Source organism: Muscardinus avellanarius (assembly GCF_963383645.1).
Source record: "Muscardinus avellanarius genome assembly, chromosome: 2".
In the NCBI taxonomy this organism is placed as follows: Eukaryota; Metazoa; Chordata; class Mammalia; order Rodentia; family Gliridae; genus Muscardinus; species Muscardinus avellanarius.
The window spans coordinates 46,066,868-46,090,351 of NC_137787.1; the positions used below are offsets into that span (position 1 = coordinate 46,066,868).

The 23,484-nt window shown below is 40.2% G+C and overlaps 1 protein-coding gene across 4 annotated transcripts in view; it reads right to left on the bottom strand.

Annotated features, from left to right (window-relative positions):
* MYO1B (myosin IB) overlaps nucleotides 1–23,484 on the bottom strand; it is a gene marked incomplete at both ends in the record, with an annotated part of 147,677 nt that overhangs the window by 14,021 nt on the left and 110,172 nt on the right. For 2 of the 4 annotated variants that reach the window (XM_080688769.1, XM_080688767.1), the window contains 10 exons: nucleotides 1,669–1,755; nucleotides 2,029–2,115; nucleotides 3,788–3,856; nucleotides 7,272–7,421; nucleotides 8,572–8,665; nucleotides 10,200–10,400; nucleotides 11,901–12,127; nucleotides 13,792–13,992; nucleotides 16,360–16,422; nucleotides 18,840–18,944. In XM_080688769.1, the coding sequence (XP_080544895.1) occupies nucleotides 1,669–1,755; nucleotides 2,029–2,115; nucleotides 3,788–3,856; nucleotides 7,272–7,421; nucleotides 8,572–8,665; nucleotides 10,200–10,400; nucleotides 11,901–12,127; nucleotides 13,792–13,992; nucleotides 16,360–16,422; nucleotides 18,840–18,944 (1,284 nt within the window). The remainder of the gene's footprint in view (nucleotides 1–1,668; nucleotides 1,756–2,028; nucleotides 2,116–3,787; nucleotides 3,857–7,271; nucleotides 7,422–8,571; nucleotides 8,666–10,199; nucleotides 10,401–11,900; nucleotides 12,128–13,791; nucleotides 13,993–16,359; nucleotides 16,423–18,839; nucleotides 18,945–23,484) is intronic. The other 2 variants (XM_080688770.1, XM_080688768.1) reach the window with 1 other exon arrangement.

The window sequence follows — 23,484 nt, forward strand, 5'->3', positions numbered from 1 at the left end:
TCAACCCAAGGAACCCGTGCCAAGCTGCGAGGCTGCTTGCATTTCTAGTGCGCCCAGATTATGCTCCAGAGGAGGGTAACCTGTGTGGCGCCCTAGGTAGTCATTCCCACACCTCACTTCCATCCTTTTCCTTTTCTTTCCTTCTGTGCTTTGTGTTCCATCTACTCTTATCAAAACCCTAGAACTGTGAGCGACAGTGATTTTGCTAGACGTCCTTCCTCTAGTAGCACAAAGGGCTGAGGAGGCTGCAAGCCTCTCTATGCTCATTCATTTAGATAAATTAAAAAAAAAAACCCTTGTGATAACCTATTTGGAAAAAAATGCAAGAAATAAAGGTTGTTCCTCTGAAGTGCAAAAAACAGTAACAGTAGCAAAAAAGAAATCTAACAAAACTCAAGAGTTCTTTCCAGTTAAAAAAAATTAGATGTACCATATATAATAATATATATATAATTCAGTTTTAGCTAAGGTTCCAAATAAAGAAATATACAGATGGTGAAAAGTGAAACAACTTACAGGTTTAAAAATTACTTTTTGGGAGAAATTAATCTTAGGCATGTTCTTTTAAAAGAGAGAAACGGGCATTATTTTTTCAAGACATAGTACTGAGTCTTGGGAAATAAGTTCACTGGACGGAGAAATCTCAGCATATAAGAATATCTATCATAACCATCTAAGAATATCTCTGCCTGTATTTAAACTTATCTCTTAGTTGACTAGTTTTTTCTTCAGATTTTGTTTATGTTTTTCACAAAATGGTTAGTTTTGGCAAACAAAGCTCTTCATACAGGCAAAAGTTGACTTTCCTCCTTTTTTTCTCACAAGATGGGCTCACAATGTTGATAAGGTAGACTTCAAAACATAGGACTCTGTAGATATTTGTGTCTCTTCACTGGAATACACATTTTTAGCAAAGATGACCTTTGGTTTTCTAAGTAACACAAACATCTAAAAATCTTGTCCCTTGGGGTATGTGAAATGTTCACAGAGCCCACGACTCTGCCTGGGGATTAGGGAGAGTATTTCAGGAGGCCTTTGTTTCTGAAAACAAACAGCTGAGGCTGAAATTCCTGGGATTCTTCGGTGGCGATTATAGCTAGCTGTGCATGAACATTAGTGCTCTGTGAAATCACAAATGATACTTCTTTTCACATGTAATATTCAGACTCTAATAATCGATGGCTACCACAGTGAGTCTAAAAGCACAAGTTCATTTGTAGATTAATTTTTTTAAGACATGCATTAAAGGCATTTCACTGCTAACACTTTGAAGATTGATATAAGCCCAGATCTCAGCATTCTTAACATATCCCTCCCATCCCACTGCCTCTAAAGAACGGCCAGCATACATCAGTGGTGGTGGGGGTTGGGGGAGACTAAACATGCAGGTTATCTAAGAGTTTTGTTTCTAAAGAGCAGTTATACTAGTGCCTCATTAGTGAGCAATTAGTATTTTTTTGTTGTTTTGTTTTTTGTTTTACACATGCCTAAGCTTCCTTGCACACTACTGTCACTAACATCTCCCAGTTTATTAAGTCTGCCTGCCAGGACATGCACCAGGATGAGTCACTGCTAACTGCAGTCCTTCTTCCCCTCCTAGGCCAGAGATAAGGTTGGTTACTGCAGAAATCCAGGATGGAGTGGTGGCGGGATGTGCGCGTCAAGTACCTTAGATCCAAGCCAGTAAGCCCAAATAACCGCAATAGCATGTTTATTTCTAGCCTCCTCCTTCAGCCGTCTCAGTTCCCTTCGCGCCTGTGATGCATGTGAAAAGGAGTTACAGAGAAGTTTAAGGTAGGAAAGGTTACTGCGGCTTCCCAATTGAGAAAGAAACAGAAAGACACCAGTCACCACCAAATGGTCATCGCAAAAGCGTGTGCCCACCCCACACCACGGTGTTGGAAAGAGCGAGAAGCAAACGCGAGCTCAGTAGCTTAAGCCAGTGAAACGTTTTCTGCCCGAGTCTGAGGGCTGATGGCTCCACACGTCTCTCCTGGCCCTCCGCCTTCCTCAGGGTCTCTGGCCTACCTGGGTCCCGTGCCAGTACGCAGCAATGGTTGTGACTGCTTCTTTACAGCGTTTTTGGTGCTTCAGTTCCCGCAGGATTTTTCGAGCCTATGATATAGAATCACCCCCAAGAAGTGAACATTAGGAACAAAAAGAAAAGGAATTCAAAGTGTTTAGAAAAAAATACTCCCCTCAAATCCTGCTACCCATTCTCCAGTGAAATGTCAAGCTTGAAGAAAGGAAGCTAAAGCTGCCAGGCCTGGCTCTGAGGAGGTCTATGGGGACATCACGGAACAGGGCAGGGCAGCCCCCACCCGCGTGGGCACGGCGGCCTCCGCCCTGGCGTGCAACAGGAAACATCTGGCCGTGGCAGTGCGCGCCGCTGCACATCACAGTGAGGGAGCAATTCTTAGAATGTGTCCGGGGAATCTCTAGTGATCCTCTAAAGTTCATGCTATCTCTTATTATTACTTGTCTGGAATACAACTGTAGCTATCTTCTTCATTTAACAGAAATTCTCAAAAACTTGCTAAGAACATTGACCATATAAATTCAAAACCAGTGGTGTCCATTCAGTAGTGTTTGAAACTGATTTCATGGGGGCCAGGAAAACACCTGGCTTGGAGGTGGACTTTGGGTCCTGCCTCTGGAATCTCTAGTCTGCAGACGGGGATCCAGGTCCAGCAATCAAGTCAGGGAAGAAGGGTCAGGTGGTAGTTTCATTTGCTCTACATACTCAGGTTTGCACTTTGATATTTGCAGTGGGATGACCAAGGCTTTGGACCAGAGAGAACTTAGATAAAGGTCAGCCAATGCTGCTGGACTCCTGGCCCAGGCTGTACCCTCCAAGGGTACACAACCAAGAACAGACTCAATCTCCAAGCATCCCATCTGGATCCAGATGACTCCACAAAATCTTCTATCAGGAAAGTGGTCAGAATATACCCTGAGCACAGTCAATTTTTTTTTTTTAACAAGGAGCCAGAGGGCAAATACTTTAGGCTTTGCAGGTTGGATGGCCTCTAACACAACTAACTACCTGACTGCCACTGACATGCTAAAGCAGTTGGACAGCCAAAAATAAACCAATGTGGTTGTGTTCCAATAAATTATTTATGGACACCAGAATACCCATTTCATACTAATTTTCACATGATACAAAATTTTCTTTTGCTTCTCGTTAACACTGTTTAAAGATATAAAAATCATTCTTGGCTTCAAGTTGCATGAAAACAGGCCACAGGTTATATTTGGTCTTTGGGCCATAGTTCACTGGTCCCCAAACCAAGCCTTTGCAGGCAGGACTGGAATCAGGTGGGCCACTGTGACCACCCTCACACCCCCAACCATAAGACCTGGCCAGGGCTCAGGACCCTTTCTTCATTATGGGGCAGCCTGCAAGAGGGTTACTGAGAAGTAATGGAAGTTGATGTGGGGGTGCTGAGATGTGGCAGGGCTCACAGGCACAGAAGCAATGGCTGTAAGAGCGTTTGGATGACAGATTATCTCTAAAATATGGGGCTGAAATCATGTACAGTATTGTTTCAAGGACTTCCTGCTTTGAGAACAAAGCTTTCAAAAAGAAACGGGTGAGAAGGAAGCAGCTAAGACATGGTCACCAGGGCCTCTGCTTGGCCCACAATATTTATTCTTTCCATCTGACTGTTTACAGGGTAGGCAGGAGACAGTGGCCCCCACTGTGGGGTCAGCCTAAATACATCATCCTGTGTGAAGAACCCCAAATTTTCAAACAAACAAAGCACACTTGTTTCAAACTCACCTTCCAGCCCCGGATATAAGACTGAATTAGCAAGGCAGAAGCCTTTGTCTGCTGATACCTCTTTTGTTGCTGTAGGATAAAAGGGGAAAATGTTAGCAGTGGGATTTACAGTTGTGTTTACATCTGTAGTGTGGTCAAGGCAAGGACTGAGGAAGGTATCTGCTCACTTAGTGCACAGGACTCCTGGTCATCTGCACTTCTAGAAACAAAAAATTATCAAGAACCCCAAAGATCAAATAGTTCAGGGTTATTACAGTAAATCCAAAGTGCATGTCAGGGATGCAAATATAACTTCTAAATGGCTCAAGGCCCACCTTTACCATCCACTGTTCTTTGCATGATTGTTACTGGAGTCTCACATGTCCCCAACACTCAGTAAACACCTTCTGAAATGGTGCATGCTGAGCTCTGCATACTCTTTCAAGTGTTCTCTCTTGGTGTCATTCCTCACGTGCAACTTACTGGGCCCACCACTAACCTCCCCTGTCTCAAAAGAGACATAGTGACGTTTGTTGTTTTCACTATGTTTCAAAATGAGAAATCAGGTAAACATTTTTGAGAACTGGTATCAATTGACTAAACATTGCTATATGGGACCCCCACTGTAATAGTATCACGAGCAGATAAATGTGGTCTGTCTCCATCTGCCCTGCAAGAGGACTTGCAAAAGGCAAGACTCAACAGTGTAAAAGACAAACAGTCCCTGGGAACCACAGAGCGCGTGATGGGCAGGCTCTGAGCAGCAGAGATTCCTTCCAAGAGCACAAGGCTGAAGACCTAGAGAAGCACCACCCCTTGGATCACCAAGCCCCAAGGTCAGAGTCCTCTTTTATGTAGGACTGATGCCTCGGGGTAGAAGCTATGGGAACACTCCCCCCCCAGAAAAGTGAGCTCTTTGGCATTTAGTTTGGGATACTTGCTGGAATGTGGGCATCTCTGGGGACAGTTCAAAGCATTTCAAAATGTTAAAGGCATGCTGTTAATTTCTCACTTAAAGCACTAGATGGCTCAGCTCCTGTTTGGAGGTGGGAGGTGCCTTCTAGGATCCTTGGCTTCATTTTGGGAAATCAGAAATGAAGAGAGAAATGGGCAGCATAACAAAAGAGGGTGCCAGGGAGAAAAGCCAAGGGAACCTTGGCATCTCAGACAAGCCACTCACATCCTCTGGGCTTTGTCTACTCAGGTGTTGAGTGAGGAGCTGGGAGCCCTTCTGAGATTCCTCACACAGTGATATTCTAAGCATGTATGAATGAGCTACATCTGCACTATCTGACCATCGCCTCTGGTACCCATTAGGTACCTCTATGCTTTCTTTAATTCCTAAATGTCTTGAAAATAACTATAGCTCACTGTAAGATTTAACTCAAGGAGCTATGAGATATCACAGAACACGGAATAATTTAAAAGCCATCAGTAAATGAAAACAAGCACTTGGAAAAGTGTGAGTTATTTGGCTAAGAGGAAATGTTGAGTTTAATAGCGGCTTTAACACAGTTATTTAGTTCAAAGCTAAAATCAATCTAACACTAGAGCAAAACAAACGTTCTCTAAAAAGCGGGCTATTGTTTATTTCTGTTCTGCAAACTAACATTGCTTCTGACTCTTGCCCCTGTGAATTAATGATATATGCTCACATTTTTTTTTTTATCTGGTGGAATAAAAGCTCTATCTTGGGAGAGCGGGTACAAAACAGTGTTTGATGTACCTGGTTCTTTGCTTTGCTGACTCCTTGTCACTCTTCTGGCCAGCTGGCCCCTTCCTGAAGGTCCTCCTTGACCAGCATATCCACAGTTATGTCCCATCCCCCCATTATTCTCTGTCTCAATTCTCTATATCCATCCTAATACTCACAATAATCTCTACTTGTTATGAATTATCTATTTGCTTAGGTGCATAATGTTTCTGACTAGATTATCAAGTCAGGAATTTAGGTTTTGTCCACCTTGTTAGGCCCTGAGCCTGACAGAGTAGGTGTTTCAAAATTACTTGTAGAATTTAAGATAGATGAATTCAGTACCCTCTTACACTTGGATTTTCTTAATGGCCTTAAAATAAGACACTGGCTTTTTGATGGTCCTCCCTCTCTCAGGCAAAAAAGAAAGAGCATTAAGAATCTGCAGAAGAGGTCAGCGGTGCATCCATGTACACAGAGAAGAAGCCACCACTACCAGGCAGAGACGACAATTTTCTGTGCCTCTGCGACATTCACATGCATGGATCTATCATTCATCCAGCTGGACAGAGTCATACTTCATCATTTATACTGCTGGCTATAGCTTTTCTTTTCCTTTTTCTTTTCTTTTCTTTTTTTTTTAGATACTGGGGATCTAACTCAGGGCTTCCCTCATGCTAGGCAAGTGCTCTACCGATAAGTTATATTCCCAGCTCTTTGTGTTTTATTCTGAGCCAGAGTTTCATTAAGTTGCCCTCAACCTTGTGATCCTCCCTGACTCAGCCTCCCAAGCAGCTGGGATTACAGCCAGGTGTCGATGCATCCGACTGTAGTCTTTTAACTAAATGATCATAATGATATTTTTAAAGATCTAGCAAATTTTATTTAGTTTAACCATGTAAGTACCTCACTCATTTCCAAAACTTGAATACATTAAAATATATCACAACAGAATAAATCATAAAAAATTGATGTCTTGATTATGGTCTTATAGCAAAATTTATCTATGTCTGAGAAAAAGAACAAGCCAAGTGAGATTGGACTGCAAATAGAATTTATTTTCCAACTCACCCTGTATTAAAGAAGTATACAATGAAAAAACAATTAAAAGCAATGTTCTTATCACTGAAGTTCATTTTTCAGGAATGCAATCCAACTTTAAGCTAGCCTTGGGGCAAACCTTCTTACTTCCCTCAAACCTGTGGTACTATTCCAACAAAATATCTACAATCAAGCGAGAAAGGATGTTCCAAAAATAAATTATTGATTAATCCAGTTAACATAGTTTATTATTGAAATTTTCCCCATAATTAATATGGCTAAATATCTGAGGACTAAAGAAAATCCAGTCCTTTATGCCAAATCAGAATTTTATTGAAACACAGCTCTGGCTTTCTGGAATTAAAGCCATTTTAATGCTACTTCCATGCATATAGAAGAACCAGTTATTTTGAAATACTGACTCAGTCATAGTGAAGGGGTTAAATGATGCTGTCTCTCCAAGCTGGTGTCCAAATTAAAGAGGTAGATTTCCCGCTACATACATTAAATCCATGGAAAGCAGCATGCTCTGCTAAATCAGAACTCCAAAACTATCTGGGAATCAAATTCTGGTTCTGTCACTAGTAGCTATGTGACTGTGGGCAAGTTATTTACCAGCTTAATGCCTTAGTTTCCTCGTGTTAAAAAAGGAACAATCTATCTCACTCATGAGGTAATCAGGAGAATTATATACGTTCAAATTAAATAGGCAGAAAGTACAAAATAAATGCTGGCAAATCTGTTATCTGAGCTGATCGATGAGACTCTTACCGCATATCTCCTGCACCAGGCAGCGATCACGATTTGACTTTTCTTCATGAGCAGGAAGTGTGTGCGGCATTTCCACCCCCGATAAATCTTCTGAATGAGAGTGGCCAAGTCCTCGAGCCGCTGCTTCCTCAGGTCTTCTAATTTGAATAACTAATAAAGAAATGATGGATGGACTTACATAAAGGAATTTGCAGGAGATAAAATGTCATGGTGAAGTCAACTACATTCATCACACATGATCTGGATCAGAGCTTAGGAGGAAAAAATTTTGATGGATTCATAAAAGATTCACAATTTTGACTCCAGTGATCCAGAATTTATGGCAAACCAGAAAGACTGACCTGAATTTAAGCTTACTTTTACACTGTTTGCAAGGATGCAAACTAGCATCCATGATCTGAACTATGAAACCCAAAATGGTTCCAATTCTGAAACTTTTGGAGTATTAACCTGATGCTCAGAAAGTCCCAGATTTTGAAGCTTTTTTTTTTTTTTTTTTTTTTTTGGTGGTGGTACTGGGGTTCCTCAAAGCCCTTCTACCTCCTGGCTACACTCCCAGACCTATTTTATATTTTTTATTTGGAAACAGGGTCTCTTAAGCCAGTGAGGCTGGCTTCAAACTAGTGCGATCCTCCTGTCTCTGCCTCCCAAGCACTGGGATTACAAGCCACAGTGTGCCACCACGCCCGGCTATACCCAAGTATTTTAGATAAAGGACAGGCAACCTGTGCTGGGAAGAGGGTCCTAGCACATTTTTTTTTTCTTCAATAGTAAAAACACTCCTAACATTCTCCAAATTCCCAAACCATCAAATCAACTGCTATACTAATTACACGTTATGCAAATCCATTTATAAAAAGGCTCTGTTAGAGTTCTACAAGATAGAATTTTAGAAGTGTTCTTTTCAAGTTTTAAAATTTTTTTCACTTGTGCCTTCAAGTACCTCTAAAAATAGAGCTGTAGTTTCTAAAATTATTGTATAACTCAGATATTACACATAGACTGACTTTCCCTGCAGTTGCTATCATCAGGGAGGTTTTGTCTTGTTATGACAGTCTCACTGTATTTCTTAAGTGTCTACAATCCGTTAGATGGAAGACAATGACATTCTGTATGTAATATACATGGTCTTCCCCTACCCTTTACTTGCCCCACCCTCTTGGATATCTGCAGATAAACACAGGAGTGCAGCTTCATGGTAACATCTTAAGTAATGTTACAAACTGAAGCATCTTGTGGAAACTTTCCTCTATGAGTCTAGCTTAAGTTCTGAGTGTAAAAAAGAAATTTGATTACATACTGTTCTTGGGTTTCTGATGAATATCTTTGATCTACCAAATGAGTACTCTTCCACAGGAATCTCTAGCTCATTAAATAGAACCTCCACGCCAGACCTAGAAGAAGAAACAAAAATAAAAAGAATGACTTTCTGGGTTATAAAAAGAGGTTTAGCATATAGCATGACGTCAAGTTTTCAGATGTATAAAAAGCAGCTACACTCCCTAAATGTAACTGCTCTTTCAGTAATCATCCTTCCATTAAGGAATATTTAAGACAGAATTCCACAAATTAGGCCAACTCCAGTAAACACTAAAAAAGAAAGTCACAACTATACATTCTAAGAAAATGTGATAGGAAAACCAATTTCTTGATTTCTTTATGAGAGGTAATGCATCAAATATACTAATGTATCAACTAGGGACAGGAAGATGTGAAGGAAACACAAATTTAGTTATAGAATACACCCAATTAATACCTGAAAACATTATAAACACAGTTCCTGCCCCTCAGAGGGTGGACAAGAACGTGGAGAACACAGGCCTCGCACAGTGGGAAAGGCATCTGGACCATGGTTTCAACATCAGTTTTTCAATTAGCCTCACTCAACTAATCTGTGGACTAGGTGCCAGGCAGGGAGTAATTGCACATTCTGTATTATGGTACACATTTACCATACTACCCTAGAAACCAGCAGTGGGAAATGAATCATTGCCCAGATACTATATTATTCAAATACTGAACTAGGCATCAGAGACCACATCTTGAGTCTGGATTTCTGTATCTTCTTGTAACATAGGGTATGTGTCTAATTACTGGTGACATTACTGTGTAAGGCCAGGTCCACTGAGAATGTGGAGGCAACATTAGTACAGTGAAAAGAAAATCCCCAAGTGCCTGCCTTGCCCATGAGGCAGGCATGCTGGCCCTCTTGTCAGATCATGAGAGCTTCCAGAAGCCCACAGAGAAGGGAGAGAAGAAAGGTCACTGCACAAGACAGGCCTACTTTTTCTCCCATAGCAGCTGCCTTCCAGCATGCAGATTGTCTCTGTCTGTGGGGAGCTTGTGGTGATAAGGAGGCCGGCCTGCAGTATCCAGCACTCTGGGACTGGATGGGTGAGCACAAGTCAGGGAAGACCAGCTGAAAACCACAGCATCTTAGAACCAAGCCATATTCTTTGATCCAGCTCTACCAGCAACAACATTGAAAATGAGTCCTATTTGCTCCATGTTTTCTACTTCTACTGGGGTAGACTGTGGGTAAAGACTGGGACCTTTGCTCTATCTACCAACTCTCTCTGGGACAAATTCCCCATGTGAAAAGTGAAAAGTGAACGTGGTGACCCAAGCTGCCTCTAACTCCACCCTTCTATGATCTACACGAGGACGTGTATCAACTATAAATGATCTCCTATGAACTTACCATGGGCATATTTTTCTTGACATTCAAATTCCAAATATGGATTTGATAGGTTCTGACATTTGAAAAAACTGAGACCTCGACAATGAATTGAGAATTAGCCAAATGGTATCCTAAAAGAGGGTATAATGAACTTTTTATAAAACTGTTCTGCTTAACAGTGTATGAGGGAAACCCGTTATTTGCATCTTTAAACAATTCACTCTGCACACGGTCAATGAACTTCTTACCTTGCTGGTCCTTTCCAATGAGGCCACGTTTGCTTACAGAGCATTTTGTATCTTTCCAGGCAAGGTTCATAGGCCTGCCTGAAGGCATAGCCTGCCCGCCTCACTCGGACATTCTCCAAAAGACCCAGGTACCTGATCTGATGACACACCAGGCTCTCGTTGAAGATGTGCGCTGCCTTTTTATCATTTGGCTTGATACACCTAAAAGATTACAAATATTTTAGGTTTTAAACTCCGTAGTCACCTTGGTGTTTTTATGCTTTTTTTTTTTTTTAACCATTTATAAGGATAATGTCCCCAGTCTGGCAAAAGTGAGGACAGACAAATAGGTCACTGGACCATTCTACTAAGTTTAGATCTAGCACATACAATCACCTGATTATCAATAAAAGTGCCAAGACAACAAGATGGAAAAAAGAGACTTTTTCTCTCTCTCTCTCTCTCTAAATGGTGTCAGGGCAATGGATATCTATGTGCAGAAAAGAAATGAAACTAAATCTGAAAACTACAAAGATTCCAGAAGAAAACACTGGATAGCGTATTCACAAACTTGGGTTTATTAGGATTTCTTAATCTTAATCATTTAGAAAAAAACATTAAAAGGGAGGGGGATAAAGAAACTTTTAAGGAATGATAAAAATGTTTTGTCATGATCTGGGTGGTGGTTGCCAATGTATATATAGAATGACTGCAAAATCACTGAGCTGTTTAGGTTCTGTGCACTTTGCGTAAATGACACTCCAATAAAACATAGCTTTAAAAATCCACTTGAGAATAGCAACTGATCACAAAAACTTTCCTGTTCATTTTTTTAAAAACCTGCATTTTCTTTAAATATACACCCTAACCTGATAGCAATAAACCAGGGGATTTGTCTATTATATTTTTACTGATAAATATATATCAGGTAAACAAGTGAAAGACAAAACCATCCTTCACTCCAGTTTCTTCATGAGTGAATTTTCGAGGCCAGCTCTGGGAGGTGCTTGTGGGTATGGTGCGCTCTATAAGATCTGACCCACCAGAGAGCATACCTCCTATTGTCTAGTTCGCCAAACACACACACAGCAAATTCTAATCCTAGTTGGTCTCTCCTGAATCTGGAGAAACTTACATCTAAGACATGCCAGGAGCGGGGAAAAAAGAGCCCAGACTTCTACAGCCTTCAAAAATTCAGGTTGTTTTAGGTGTCAATACTCTTTCCTGGCCCACAGCTCTCCTCGAAAAGAAGGGGGTGTCTCTTTCCTAGCAAGAGGTGGGGTGCACCCCAAGTTCTTCTTGTTTCCCCACTCTGCCCTCAGTCACTCTCACAGGAATCCAAAATGAAGCAAACAAAAGAGCTCTCTGCAAAATCCTGATCAGGAAAACATTTTACACTTTGTTTCTTAACTTGTCATTTAAAAAATTAAATATACAGAAAGCTGAGAACTGCTATGTACCCACCATCCAATTTTCTGAAGTATCTATGGTCACCACCCCCCCCCTCGCATTTTTTTTCTTTTTTTTTACTTTTCTCCTTCCTTATTTCTGAAGAAAGAAGGAAAGTTGCAAGCCAACCTGAGATATCACATTATTTGATTGTGTAATTATGTCGGCTATCCTCTGCTTGGGTCTATTCAGCTTTAAGCAAACAGGAAAATGCTATATCTTGAGCAGACTCTTGGATCTGAACTGACAAAATACGTCATGTGCCAGAAGTACCTGATATAGTTTGGGTTCTTGGTCTGTAGGTTTTTCATCAGAGTGGCCACAGATGCCTTGAACTGTGACCCTGCTGTCGGGGGCCTTTTCAGGTTGATCTTGGCGGGATTCCCTTCAGGGAACAAGGACTTGATGAGAGCGTGGCCAGCCTTCCACATGGCTTGAGACAGGTCTCGATAGAGAAGGTCATTGTTTTTGTCAACAAATCCTTCCACCTGGTACAGCACCTGTGAGCAAGAGAGTAGGATTCAGAAGTTAGCATACCGCGTCCTACATTATCATCAAGCAACGTGAAGAATTTCCCAAGACTATCTACACTGAAGCGTCTTCCTTCACCATCAAAAGTACCAGATGCGTTAGTCAGACGCTGAAGAAACCAAAATAAATTCTATTACCCTTCAGGATTTGCAAGAATCAACTTCCCAAATGTTACCAGAACATTTTCAAAGAATTTTAGCTTTTCTTGGCATTTTAATATATTTTGAGGTTTCATGTTTTAGATCACACGTGTCAGTTCTAGTCTACTTTAAAGAAGATGGGAAAAGTAGGGGTCACACTAACATTTTCATGAATAAACTAAAGCAACAAAGAAACTGATCAGGTAAGTATCTTTTAATAATATAATGCCAGGTGTGGTGGCACACACCTATAATCCAAGTGCTTGGGAGGCCAAGGCAAGAGAATCACAGGTTTGAGACCAACAACTTAGCGAGACCTTTTTTTAAAAAAATGAAAAATAAAAATAAAAGAGAACTGGAAGTGTATTTCAGAGGTAAAATGATACTAGGTTCAATTCCCCACTATATAAAAAGGCCAATAAAAATAAAGTATTAAAGTTGAAATAATTCAAAATCTACATATCTACTTTTTGCTAAATATGTATTTTCCCTTTAAAATTTGCCATAAAGGGTATTAATAATAATTTTAAGAATTCCCCAAATTAATCTACTTACTGTCAAAATTGTTTTTAATATTACATTTTTTTTTTTTTTGCAGTACTGGGGATTGAACCTAGGGGCATTCTACTTCCAAGCTACAACCCTAGCCCTATTTTTTATTCTTTATTTTTGAAACAAGGTCTTACTGAGTTGCAGAGTAGCTGAGGCTGGCCACGAACCTGTGATCCTCCCATCCTAGCCTCCCAAGTACTGGGATTACAAGCATGTACCACCAAGCCCAGCTTTCATTACTTTTATACATCAAATTAATTCCATCAAATAATCACCAAAAAATACTTTTCAAAAAAAGTATCTTTGCCCACTGGGCATGGTGGCACACGGTTATAACCCAGCATTTGGGAGGCTGAGACAGAAGGATTGCAGGGTTCTTGGACAGCCTCAGCTACTTAGTGATGCCTTTGCAACTCAGTGAGACCCTGTTTAAAAATAAAAAATAGGGCTATGGGTGTAGCTCGGAAGTAGAATGCCCCTGGGTTCCATTCCTAGAACTGCAAAAAAAAAAAAAAAAAAAAAAGTATCTTTCTCTGTATTGTTTCAAAATCCCAATCTAAGAAATCATTATTTCTGTTAAATGGCACATGCTTTTAAGCCTTACTTTATCTTTATTGATTTCCCAATTTTTACTATCAAATCTTTATTAGTGTCAATAGGTATTTGTTATAGGATAGCTTAGCACTTGAAAATCAAAAAATCAATTTTTGAAAATGTTTGGACTGTTCATTAAGTCCACTGGCTTTGCTTGCAGTCTCCGTATTAGTAACATTTTATTCCACATGGTCCAAGTTCTATTTCTATTGAATGTTTCTCGATCCAACTATTTTCTCAGGTCAACTCCCCCCACAAGTTAACAGTGTTTAGAACTCCCATCTCCGAGGCACATTCTTCTTGCAGGAATAACTCTGCAGGCTGACTGGGTCCTTGCAGCCCCGTACCTTGCCAGCATAATGCTGGATCCTGAAGCAGCTGTGTGGCAGAGAGGTGTCATTCAGGAACCTAGCACACTTGCTCATCCGGCTCTCGAAGTGCTGGTGGGTGGCACAGATTTGGTTCAGCTTTTCTAAGAAGGTCTCGTCAGTGACCGTGCCCGGCCTCAGGCACTCCTCATCCAGCATGGCCAGGATTCCGTTTGTGTTCTGAAAGAAGGAAATAAAAATGTTTCCTACCTTCCTTGTGGTATTGTTTGAACAATTAGTCCTAATTACACTATTAAACACAATCAACTTGGTCACAAGCAAATTCTGTTCCATTACAACAAAAACCAGAAAATCAAAATAAATAACAAATGCCATAGAAATCAGCCCTTTCCCGAAGTGCCCCAGGTGTGTGTGTGTGGGTGGAAGTGTCTATGTTCATATCTCACTCCCCCACCCACCGAACAGGAACCGGAAGTCTCCTCAACCACCTCAGTAGAAGCGAAATCTTTACTGTTAGAACAAGACAAGTTAGACCTCAAAGACTCCAGAACAAATTGGAAAGTCAGAAACTACACAATACAGTCCACAGCACATCACAAATCACTAGGCAGTCTCTCAAGGCCATGATTTGATTGATTCACAGCTTATGAAGGAAATCGGTTTTGTGTTTCTAAATTGTTCGTGTGTTCAAAATAAAGCTGAATTTCTGGAGAAAGAAGTGCTGTGATTTGGGATGCCGCTCTAAATCACTGTAATCAAGCTGTTTTCGAGACTATCTGTTTAGAATAAAATTCTTGCTCCCATATAAAATTGCTAAATGGATGTTAAACATGAGCGACAATTTATTTCTTATGTGTTCAGAACCTATGATCACATTTATTTTAAGAGCAGTCAGCCCAAACTGAATCAGAAATCAGGAGTATTCTAAATACTTTATTTGCTAAATAAAGGCTGTTGTTCCTTAGATCGTCCCTACAGGCTCATAAGTCTTGATTTCAAAACAATCCACTCCGCTGACCCCCAACCCCACCCACTTCCACCAAAGCAAAGGCTCCTGTTCCTCTCTCCTTTTCCTCACAAGGCCATGACATCCTGTGACCAGCACTGATTCATTCCACACAAAACCCAGGGGAAGTGTGGACTCTTAGGAATCAAGTGTGATCATAACATCCCCAGAATAAACATTATTGTTTAATGATGCTGAAAGGAAACACTTCCTTTATGGATGTAGGTTGTTACGTGAACATAATTTCTTCAATCACATAGGCAAGGGGATTTGGGGCTAACATAACCTAATTGCATTAACTGTATTATCTTTTTTCCCTCTTCCTAAAGGTATATAGTCAAATGCATTGTTGTTTATGAAGAAAAACAAGCTAGGCAAGAATCCTGAAAGTTAAAGTTCTCCCACCAAATCTGGTTGGTCATAATATTTACTAGAAAAAGTTTTCAGGAAATCTACAGATTTTTTGGCTTTTAAGCTAGAGCTATGAATACTTCTGTGAACTACTAAGTGTTCCCTTTCTAACACTGTTCAGACTTTTCAGAGCAAAGCTTATTAGTTATTGAAAAATCGCAATGATTTAGAGTACAGCTTTGAATGTTCAGTATAATCAAACATGTAGCTTTTAAGAAACCCAAAATGACTTATTAAAGTAGAAAACTATTTATTGTACATTCAGAGCCTGTGATAGTGCTCCTGAAACACAGCACTTACCTACTCTGACAGTTAAAAAGACTGTTAGGGGTTTGGGACATAGCTCAGTGGCAGAGTGTTTGCCTATCATGCCCAAGGCGCCACACACACACACACACACACACACACACACACACACACACACACACACACAGACTGCTGTTAGGACAATCAAGTTTACCATCGTCTCAAATTGTTTTAGTAATCCTAAGCATAGAGCAAAAGAGTTTCCTGCTTTCACACACAAGTAACCCATTTGAAATAAACATAATAGACTATAGACGACCATAATTTAAAAACAAAAATCTTAGATTCAGAAAGCTTCTTTTCTTGCTTTGAGTCTTTTCATATACATACACAGACTTGGGTCATCTGAAAACGTCCAGGTCCTTAGCCACCTGCAGTCACATAAACACCCTTTTGTATACATTCTTTGGATCAATGCTAGGTCTCTGCTGAGCCACTTCTGAGGTCCCACTTAACTCAGCTCCTGAGGGTCCCTTTTTACTCCTTTATCTCAATTTGAACAGTACACGAAGGGGTTATTAGTTGTAGATGTGAAAGAGGTTTTTGACTTGCAGAAAACCGTGACTGCTGTAGCCTACTCTGATCAGGCTTGGCTTCCCAAGAGCCATGGATTAGACTTGACTTCCAATCACACAAGAAAGCTGGTGAACTTAAGGGTTCAGTGGCTGAAGGCCCCAAAATGACTGTGATAAAGCCAATGAGGTGAGCTATGTTCAAGAACTGTGAATGATCTCTTAGGGCTACTATAAAGTTTCCCAAACTGTGAAACCATGGATGCTTAGCCTCTAAGGGAGTGCGATATTATGAATGTACTGAATTATATGACTAAGAACTTCATTAGAAAATGACACCTAAGTACTCACGTTTTCTATTAGGTCGCAAATGATAGCATTATTGAAGTAGTCAATGTGAGTCCATTCTATGTCCTAAAAAACAAAGCACAATACATTCAAATTCCTGTAATGATGCCACGACATTTCCATCCGAGAAAACAGACATTTCCCATCATTACCACATTTCACTTTCTCCCTGAGTTAATTTTCTTTATAGATTGGGTGTTGCAAATGTCATCTTTTGGTTCCCAAAACTTTCGGAATGCGGCAGTGTACCGCTGACAAAATCTGATGCAAGCAAACGCCCTTGACCTGCTTCGGAGGGGGCCTCCCATTCCTCTCTCCCATCTGCGGCAATTTCCCATGCACTTGGCTGGCTCTGGTCCAAATATTTACTCAACAGGCCCTCGGGTCAAGATTACTTTGTGTATATTTACAATGTTTATAAAGAAATAAGGCTGAACTTGATCCCAGGAATCTAAGACCTAGATTTTTCTGTTCTTTATTTGTCGTCACAAGGAAAAAATTAATTTTAAGGTTACTCCTAAGTTGCAAGGCAGTTAACTATTTCAAGTGAAAAGAGGGAAAAGAAGCCAACCACCGAGACAAAGTATTTTCAGTTTATGGGAAGACAAGGAAACCTAGCCATTGGCTCTAAGGCCAGCTACAAAGCCCAATCTGTAAGGTCAAATGCAGTCATTCCCTATGCGCTCACACTTTGACCAGAAGTGTAAACATTTATTTTTCCTCTAAGAGGAAAATTTAGAAATTACCAAGCAAGCTAGGGATCTTTCTATATATTCTTAGAAGTGTTTCAGACAATCTGTACAAACTGTTTTAAGTTACATATCAAAGTTTGGGTATTCTCTTTACAATGAAAAGACAGGAAGAGAATAAATCTTGGTTTTAGGATTTTATGTTACTAAAAGGTGCCAGACAAAACATTTGTAAAGTATAAAGATCATTCTAAAACAAAGATAAAATATTTAGAATTCTGCTTAAAATTCAATGGGTTACTTTACTAAGTTACTGAGGATTAACAATGACATTAGAAATATCTACACAATAAAATAATGTTTTACTTTTGAAATTATTTCATACTTGTAAAAAGAATGGCTATTTATTTATATTTATTTATTTATTTATTTATTTATTTATTTATTTATTTTGGTGGTAATGGGGTTCCTGGAAGCCCTTCTACCTCAGGGCTACACTCTCAGACCTATTTTTACATTTTTATTTGGAAACAGGGTCTCCTAAGCCAGTGCACGGGGCTGGCTTTGAACCTGCGCGATCCTCCTGTCTCTGCATCCCAAGCGCGGGGATTACAAGCGTGTGCCACCACGCCCGGCTTAAAAGAATGGCTATTTATAAAATGAAAGGGTGAAACTCAAGTGTGTGTTTTAGAATTAAAGCTAAAAGGACATTACTGATCCCCAGTTCTCTGACAGCAGCAACAACAAAAAGATGAAAAAGCTTTGCAAACATTTACTTCTGGTTATTTTTAAATTATATCAAGTAAGATAATCCTGACATAGCACCTAATACAATACCAGGTGCATAGTAACTACGCAACAAATGTCACTTCTTTTCATTACAAATTTTGAAAATCAATGCTGTTTAAAATTAAGCAAAGTCTCAAATTATTTTCACATCTACTTACAGTGATACTGAGTTTTTCTGGTACACAGTTCTCAGAGTTTTGGGAAATGTGCAGTGTTATGTAACCACCAGCATAAGAATGCCCCAAATTTTCCTCCTGTGGTCTTTTTGTGGCCACGCCCTCCCTCTACTCCTGTCCCCTGGTGACCACTGACTACAGCTTTCTCCTGGCAATCTGTCCATGTAGCCCTGTCTTTCCTGGAATGAGGTATTCATGAAACCATTCAGTACAAAGCCTTTTCAATATGGCTCTTTTACCTACCATAATGCATCTGATAGTCACCTGTGCTCCTGTGCATATCAACTATGTATTCCTTTTTATGGCAGAGTAGTAGTTTATTGAATGGATGCACTACAATATTTCATCCATCCATCTCTTCTCTCTCCTTTTTTTTTTTTTTTGTGGTTCTGGGGATTGAACCCAGGGACATTCTACCTCTGAGCCACACCCCTAGCCATTTTTTAGTTGTTTTGAAACTGGGTCCCTCTAAGTTGCTGAGAATCTTGCTACATTGAAGCTGTCCTAGAACCCGCAATTCTCCCAAGTACTGAGATTACAAGCACCCACCACCATGCCTGGCTTATCTCTATTTTATCAACATACGATTCGACATCATTACATGGGAACCCACTGAGATAGAGGCTGCCCACTGGTATTTATTAGCCCCCACCATGTGCCAGGTATTGTCCTGGACACTAGCTACGTAATGCTGAAAAAACAAAAAAGCCACAATATGATTAAGTTTAGATACATCTGACTTTTGGATCATGTTTAGACAGTCTTCTGAATCTGGAATTAAAATTATGAATAAAACAGTTATTATTATAAAGAAGCATTTCAACGTTACCTCCCGTATGTACTCCTCCTGCTCTTCTTTAAGGGTGAGTTCAATGAAGATTTGTTGCAGTTTTTCATTACAATAATTAATAATGAACTGTTCAAAGCTGTTATCCTGTATGGAGAAAATTAAAAAAAAAAAAAGACTTACAGGCCACGCCACTGGCTCTCCCAAACAATGACACTCAGACACCTCAACCCATGAGAAACAGCACCCAACTGTGGCCAGCACAAAGCATCTAGGGACAGATGTTGCCCTCAAGGTGCTTAGAGAATGGCTCATGAGGAACTGAATGGATGAGATAGACACAAATGGTGCTGCATTGAAAAGACAAAGATTTCTAGTTGACAGAGAAGCACTTGAGGTTTAAAAAAGAAAAAAGAAAATCCCCCTGAGGATCAGTAACAATGGTGAGATGCATGGTCTCTGTCACCAATTTGTCAATTCTCAGGTCAAACTTTAGAGCTCAACAGAGTCTCCTGTCCTGACCTTTCGTTGTCCCTAGCCAGGGGCAGATGCCTCACTGACATCTGCTATGTGGCTATAAATGTGCATACATGTGTCCACATGTATTGACCAGTTTCCCTCTTGGGCTTCACTAGCTGTACGCTCCTGAAGGGCCAGGGCTGACCACGCTCTCTCGTTAGCTGTACTTCCAGGCCTCACACCCTGCCTCTAAACTAATCAATAGTTAGTACTGGATGAGTGAATGAAGCTCCTACCAAATAGAGACCCAAAGGAGACCCAAAGACATATCCATACCATCTCCTTAGCAAGAAACCATCTTTCTTCTTAAAAGGCCAACACTGTATCAGGCTCAAGTCCCAGCAGTTTCTCTTTCATATTAGAGTAATTTCTTACAAATTTCCTCATGGAAACTCCGTGCCTAATCTCTTATGGACAATCCATAGACTTAATGTATTGCTGCACATACTGAAGCACGAAACACATGTCTCACAAATAAATACATTCCACCTAGGACCACACCTTCCAGGAAGAGGTAGATCTGATATTAAAGCTTGTCATTTCCACCTCTCTCCTTTTTGCCAAGAAATAGCAGCAGTGAGAGTAGGGGGCAGAATGACTCCACCCCAGTGAGCTTGACTCTTTCCCACCGAGGTGGCCGGACCTAGTCTGATGAACAAGGAAGGTCCACAAGTCAAGGAGTTTAAGGAAGCTCACTGCTCCTGTGAATGCAGAGCCAGCGACTGCCACACCCCCCAGAATGACAGAACACAAAATGCAGGAGTGTTTGGGAAGTTGCAGCTTTTAGAATCAACTTTGTTTCTACCTGGGACAAATTTTTAAATTAGACTTAAGAGGCAGCATCTGACTACATTCTTTCTTGGAAGTCAGCTAAGGATTTTTAGTCAATAGTGATGTCTTGACCAGAGAAAAATTTTTAACTCTAAACTATGACACATGTGAATGCACTATTCCTGCCTGGTCTTGTGAATATAAAATTTAGTAAAGAATAAACGTTTTATTTTTCCTCCCCAAAATACCTTGAAGGTTCATAGTAAAGAGCAAACATTTATTTTTAATACTTTCAATAAAGACAATCTTAGATGGAAAAGTCATTCCCCAATGTGCATCTTCACACAAAGCTTACAGAACTCCAGAGCTAACAACTTTGATTAGAGACTGAAGTCAGTCTGGCTTAAGTGTCTTTTTATTAATTTAACCAGCATAAAGTAATTTCATACATGAGAAGAGTGAACTTTCTTGGCTTGGTAAAATACAGCCTTACGTAATGCTACCATCATAAATGAAAACCACATTTGTGGCTAATTAATGGCTAATATAAACATGTATTTGGTTTGTTTTAGAAAATATGCATGGTGCAAATCATGTTGTTACTTGCAAGTCTGTGCCTATGGATCTATTTTGACATAATTACTCTTATTTTTCAATGATAAATAATGAGAAGGGAGGCAAAAGCAACCAGTGTCTTTAGACAGGTAATGTGGCTATGAACAGTTTGAAACACACTTCTAATATAGGACTATGAAATAACACACGAGCAGATTAGAAACCAGAGGCAAAGCTTCACAACTGCTATACAATTTAACGATTAAGTTAAAGCGAAGTTAAATTTACTGTAAGCCTTTACAAAGTCCTGTATGACTTCTGTATGCCGCACCCACACAGTTAATCAACAACCATTTACTGCAAAACTCACAAGACCGGAGAAGCTTAACAGAGGGGCATGCAACAAACCAGCACTGCAAACAGCTGATACTTACTGCATTCTGGTGCAGAGGGACAGATTACACAAAATGCAGTCAGTTCTTAATTAGCAATAGACTTCTAAAAGTAAACACTTACTGAGTTATTCATTGTTGCAAATGACAGCTTTTATCATCCAGACTATTATTTTTGATTGGTAAACACCTTTATACCAGGACGTGTGCAAACAATCCAAAAGACAGGGCCACTGTACCTACGCATTGGTGTCTTAGTTTTGCTCTCCTAGGGAAGAGCTATGCAGGATAAAAATAGTTTGACTAAAATAATAATAATAAAAAAAATACAACTTGCCTGAAGCCTTAAGGCTTCAGAATAGAATGCTCTGACTTCTAAATAATCAGGAAAAAAAAAAAAAATTTGCATGGCATGTCACCAAAGCCCATATCCACCAAAAAAGAAAAAAAAAGGTCAAGGGCAGAAGCAACTGGCAGACTGCTGAAGAGTGGAGACATCCAGCAAGATGAAGAAGTACTTCCCTTCCCACCTCCCATGACCCATCCCTGTGTGGTACTGTGCCGAGCCTCCCCTTCCAAAACAGGTAAGATGGTTAAGAAGAGAGTACTCTGGAGATGGCCCAGGAACAAAAACTTGACTCTCCAACTTTATTATTTTACTAAAAATAACAAAAAAAATTCCAAGACGAAACTAGGATACCACAATCATCAATGCAGAGGTTAATGTACTTCCACATGGAAACATCTTCTTCAAACACAGCTCCACACTACAAACCATCGTGAATAACCAAGGCAATAATTACTGCTGAAACTGAAGGCTAAATTTTTTAGATCTAAGTTTAAATTGTTGACACTGCTTAAATTTTGGGGGGAAATGGAACTTCACATGGCATTAAAAATAATATGCAAAAATTCGGAGAGCAACCAGGCATGGTGGCACACGCTTGTAATCCCAGCGTTTGGGAGGCTAAGACCAGAGGATCACAGTTCACGGACAGCCTCAGCTACTTAGTGAAGTCCTCTGGAACTTTGTGAGACCCTGTTTCAAAATAAAGAATAAAAACAAAACAAAACAGGGCAGGGGGTGTAGCTAGAGGTTGAATGCCCCTGGATTCCATTCCCAGAATCCACCCACCCCCAAAATTTGAAGAGCAAATAATCTGTGAAAAATTAAGAAACAGCCTGGTAACATTTCAGATAATTCCACTGTGTACACGTCTAACTCATTACTCCATTTATATAGGTGTTAAATCAAAATAGCATTTTCTTTGTTTTTTGTTTTTTTGTAGTTCTGGGATGAAACCCAGGGGCTTTCTACCCCCGGGGTACATGCCCAGACCTATTTTATATTTTATTTGGAAACAGTGTCTCACTAAGTTGCTGAGAGCCTCACTAGGTGGCTGAAGCTGGCTTCGAATCTGTGCGATCCTCCTGTCTCAGCCTCTCAAGTGCTGGAATTACAAGCGTGCGCCACCACACCCGGCATTCAAAATAGCATTTTCAACACAGGTTCTTTCCTCTTTCGCCTTCATAAAATAGTTAAACTGAGTCCTGAAGCCTTCGCATAAATATGAATGCCCTGGAGCAACTTTATATTTGAATACTTTTTTGGTTTGTCAAGAACTGTATGAGCAGTCAGCATCTCTCCCTGGTGTCAGTCTCATGAATCAAAGTCTCCAGAGCAGGAAGTGGGCAGAAGCTGGAGCTCAGGAATGACTCATCTCTTTACAGTTTTCTACCCAAGCTCCAAGCAGGAAATTTTTCTTACTGTCTTAACCACACAGACTATGAGACAAAACTAATACTTTCTGAAGCATCTTCAAACAAGTACATTCTGAGATTTTTTTTTCTTCTTTTGCAGTTCTGGGGATGAAACCTAGGGACTTTCCACCTCCGGGCTACACTCCCAGACCTATTTTCTATTTTATTTGGAAACAGGGTCTCACCAAGTTGCTGAAAGCCTCATAAGTAGCTGAGGCTGGCTTTGAACCTGTGCAATCCTCCTGTCTCAGCCTCCCAGGCGGGGATTACAAGTGTGTGCCACCACACCTGGCCAAGATTTTTTTGTTCTGTAGTCCCTTTGAATGAAGCTTGGAACCACCCTCTACTCTCGACAGACAGCAGTAGAGAAGGTGCTTGGGTGCTATGCCGCTTCATGCTCCTTACCAACTGTAGACCGGGACATAGAACTCTTTCTATATTTAGAAGCATATAATATACCAAAATATCAAACTCTAGGGCTTCTTTATGAAATTCTAGGCTTTGAGTCCATCCTTCCAACATCAAAGAAACAGAAAATCATACTCCCAGTAGAGTTCATAACTGGTTTATACTACCAACTATCAATCACGAACTTTCCAAGAGGGATGATTTTTTTTTTTTAAATGTATAAAAAGTGCTGGTCTGTTCTCCTTAGCAAAAGAGCACACTAAGGATATCTTCTACTCATT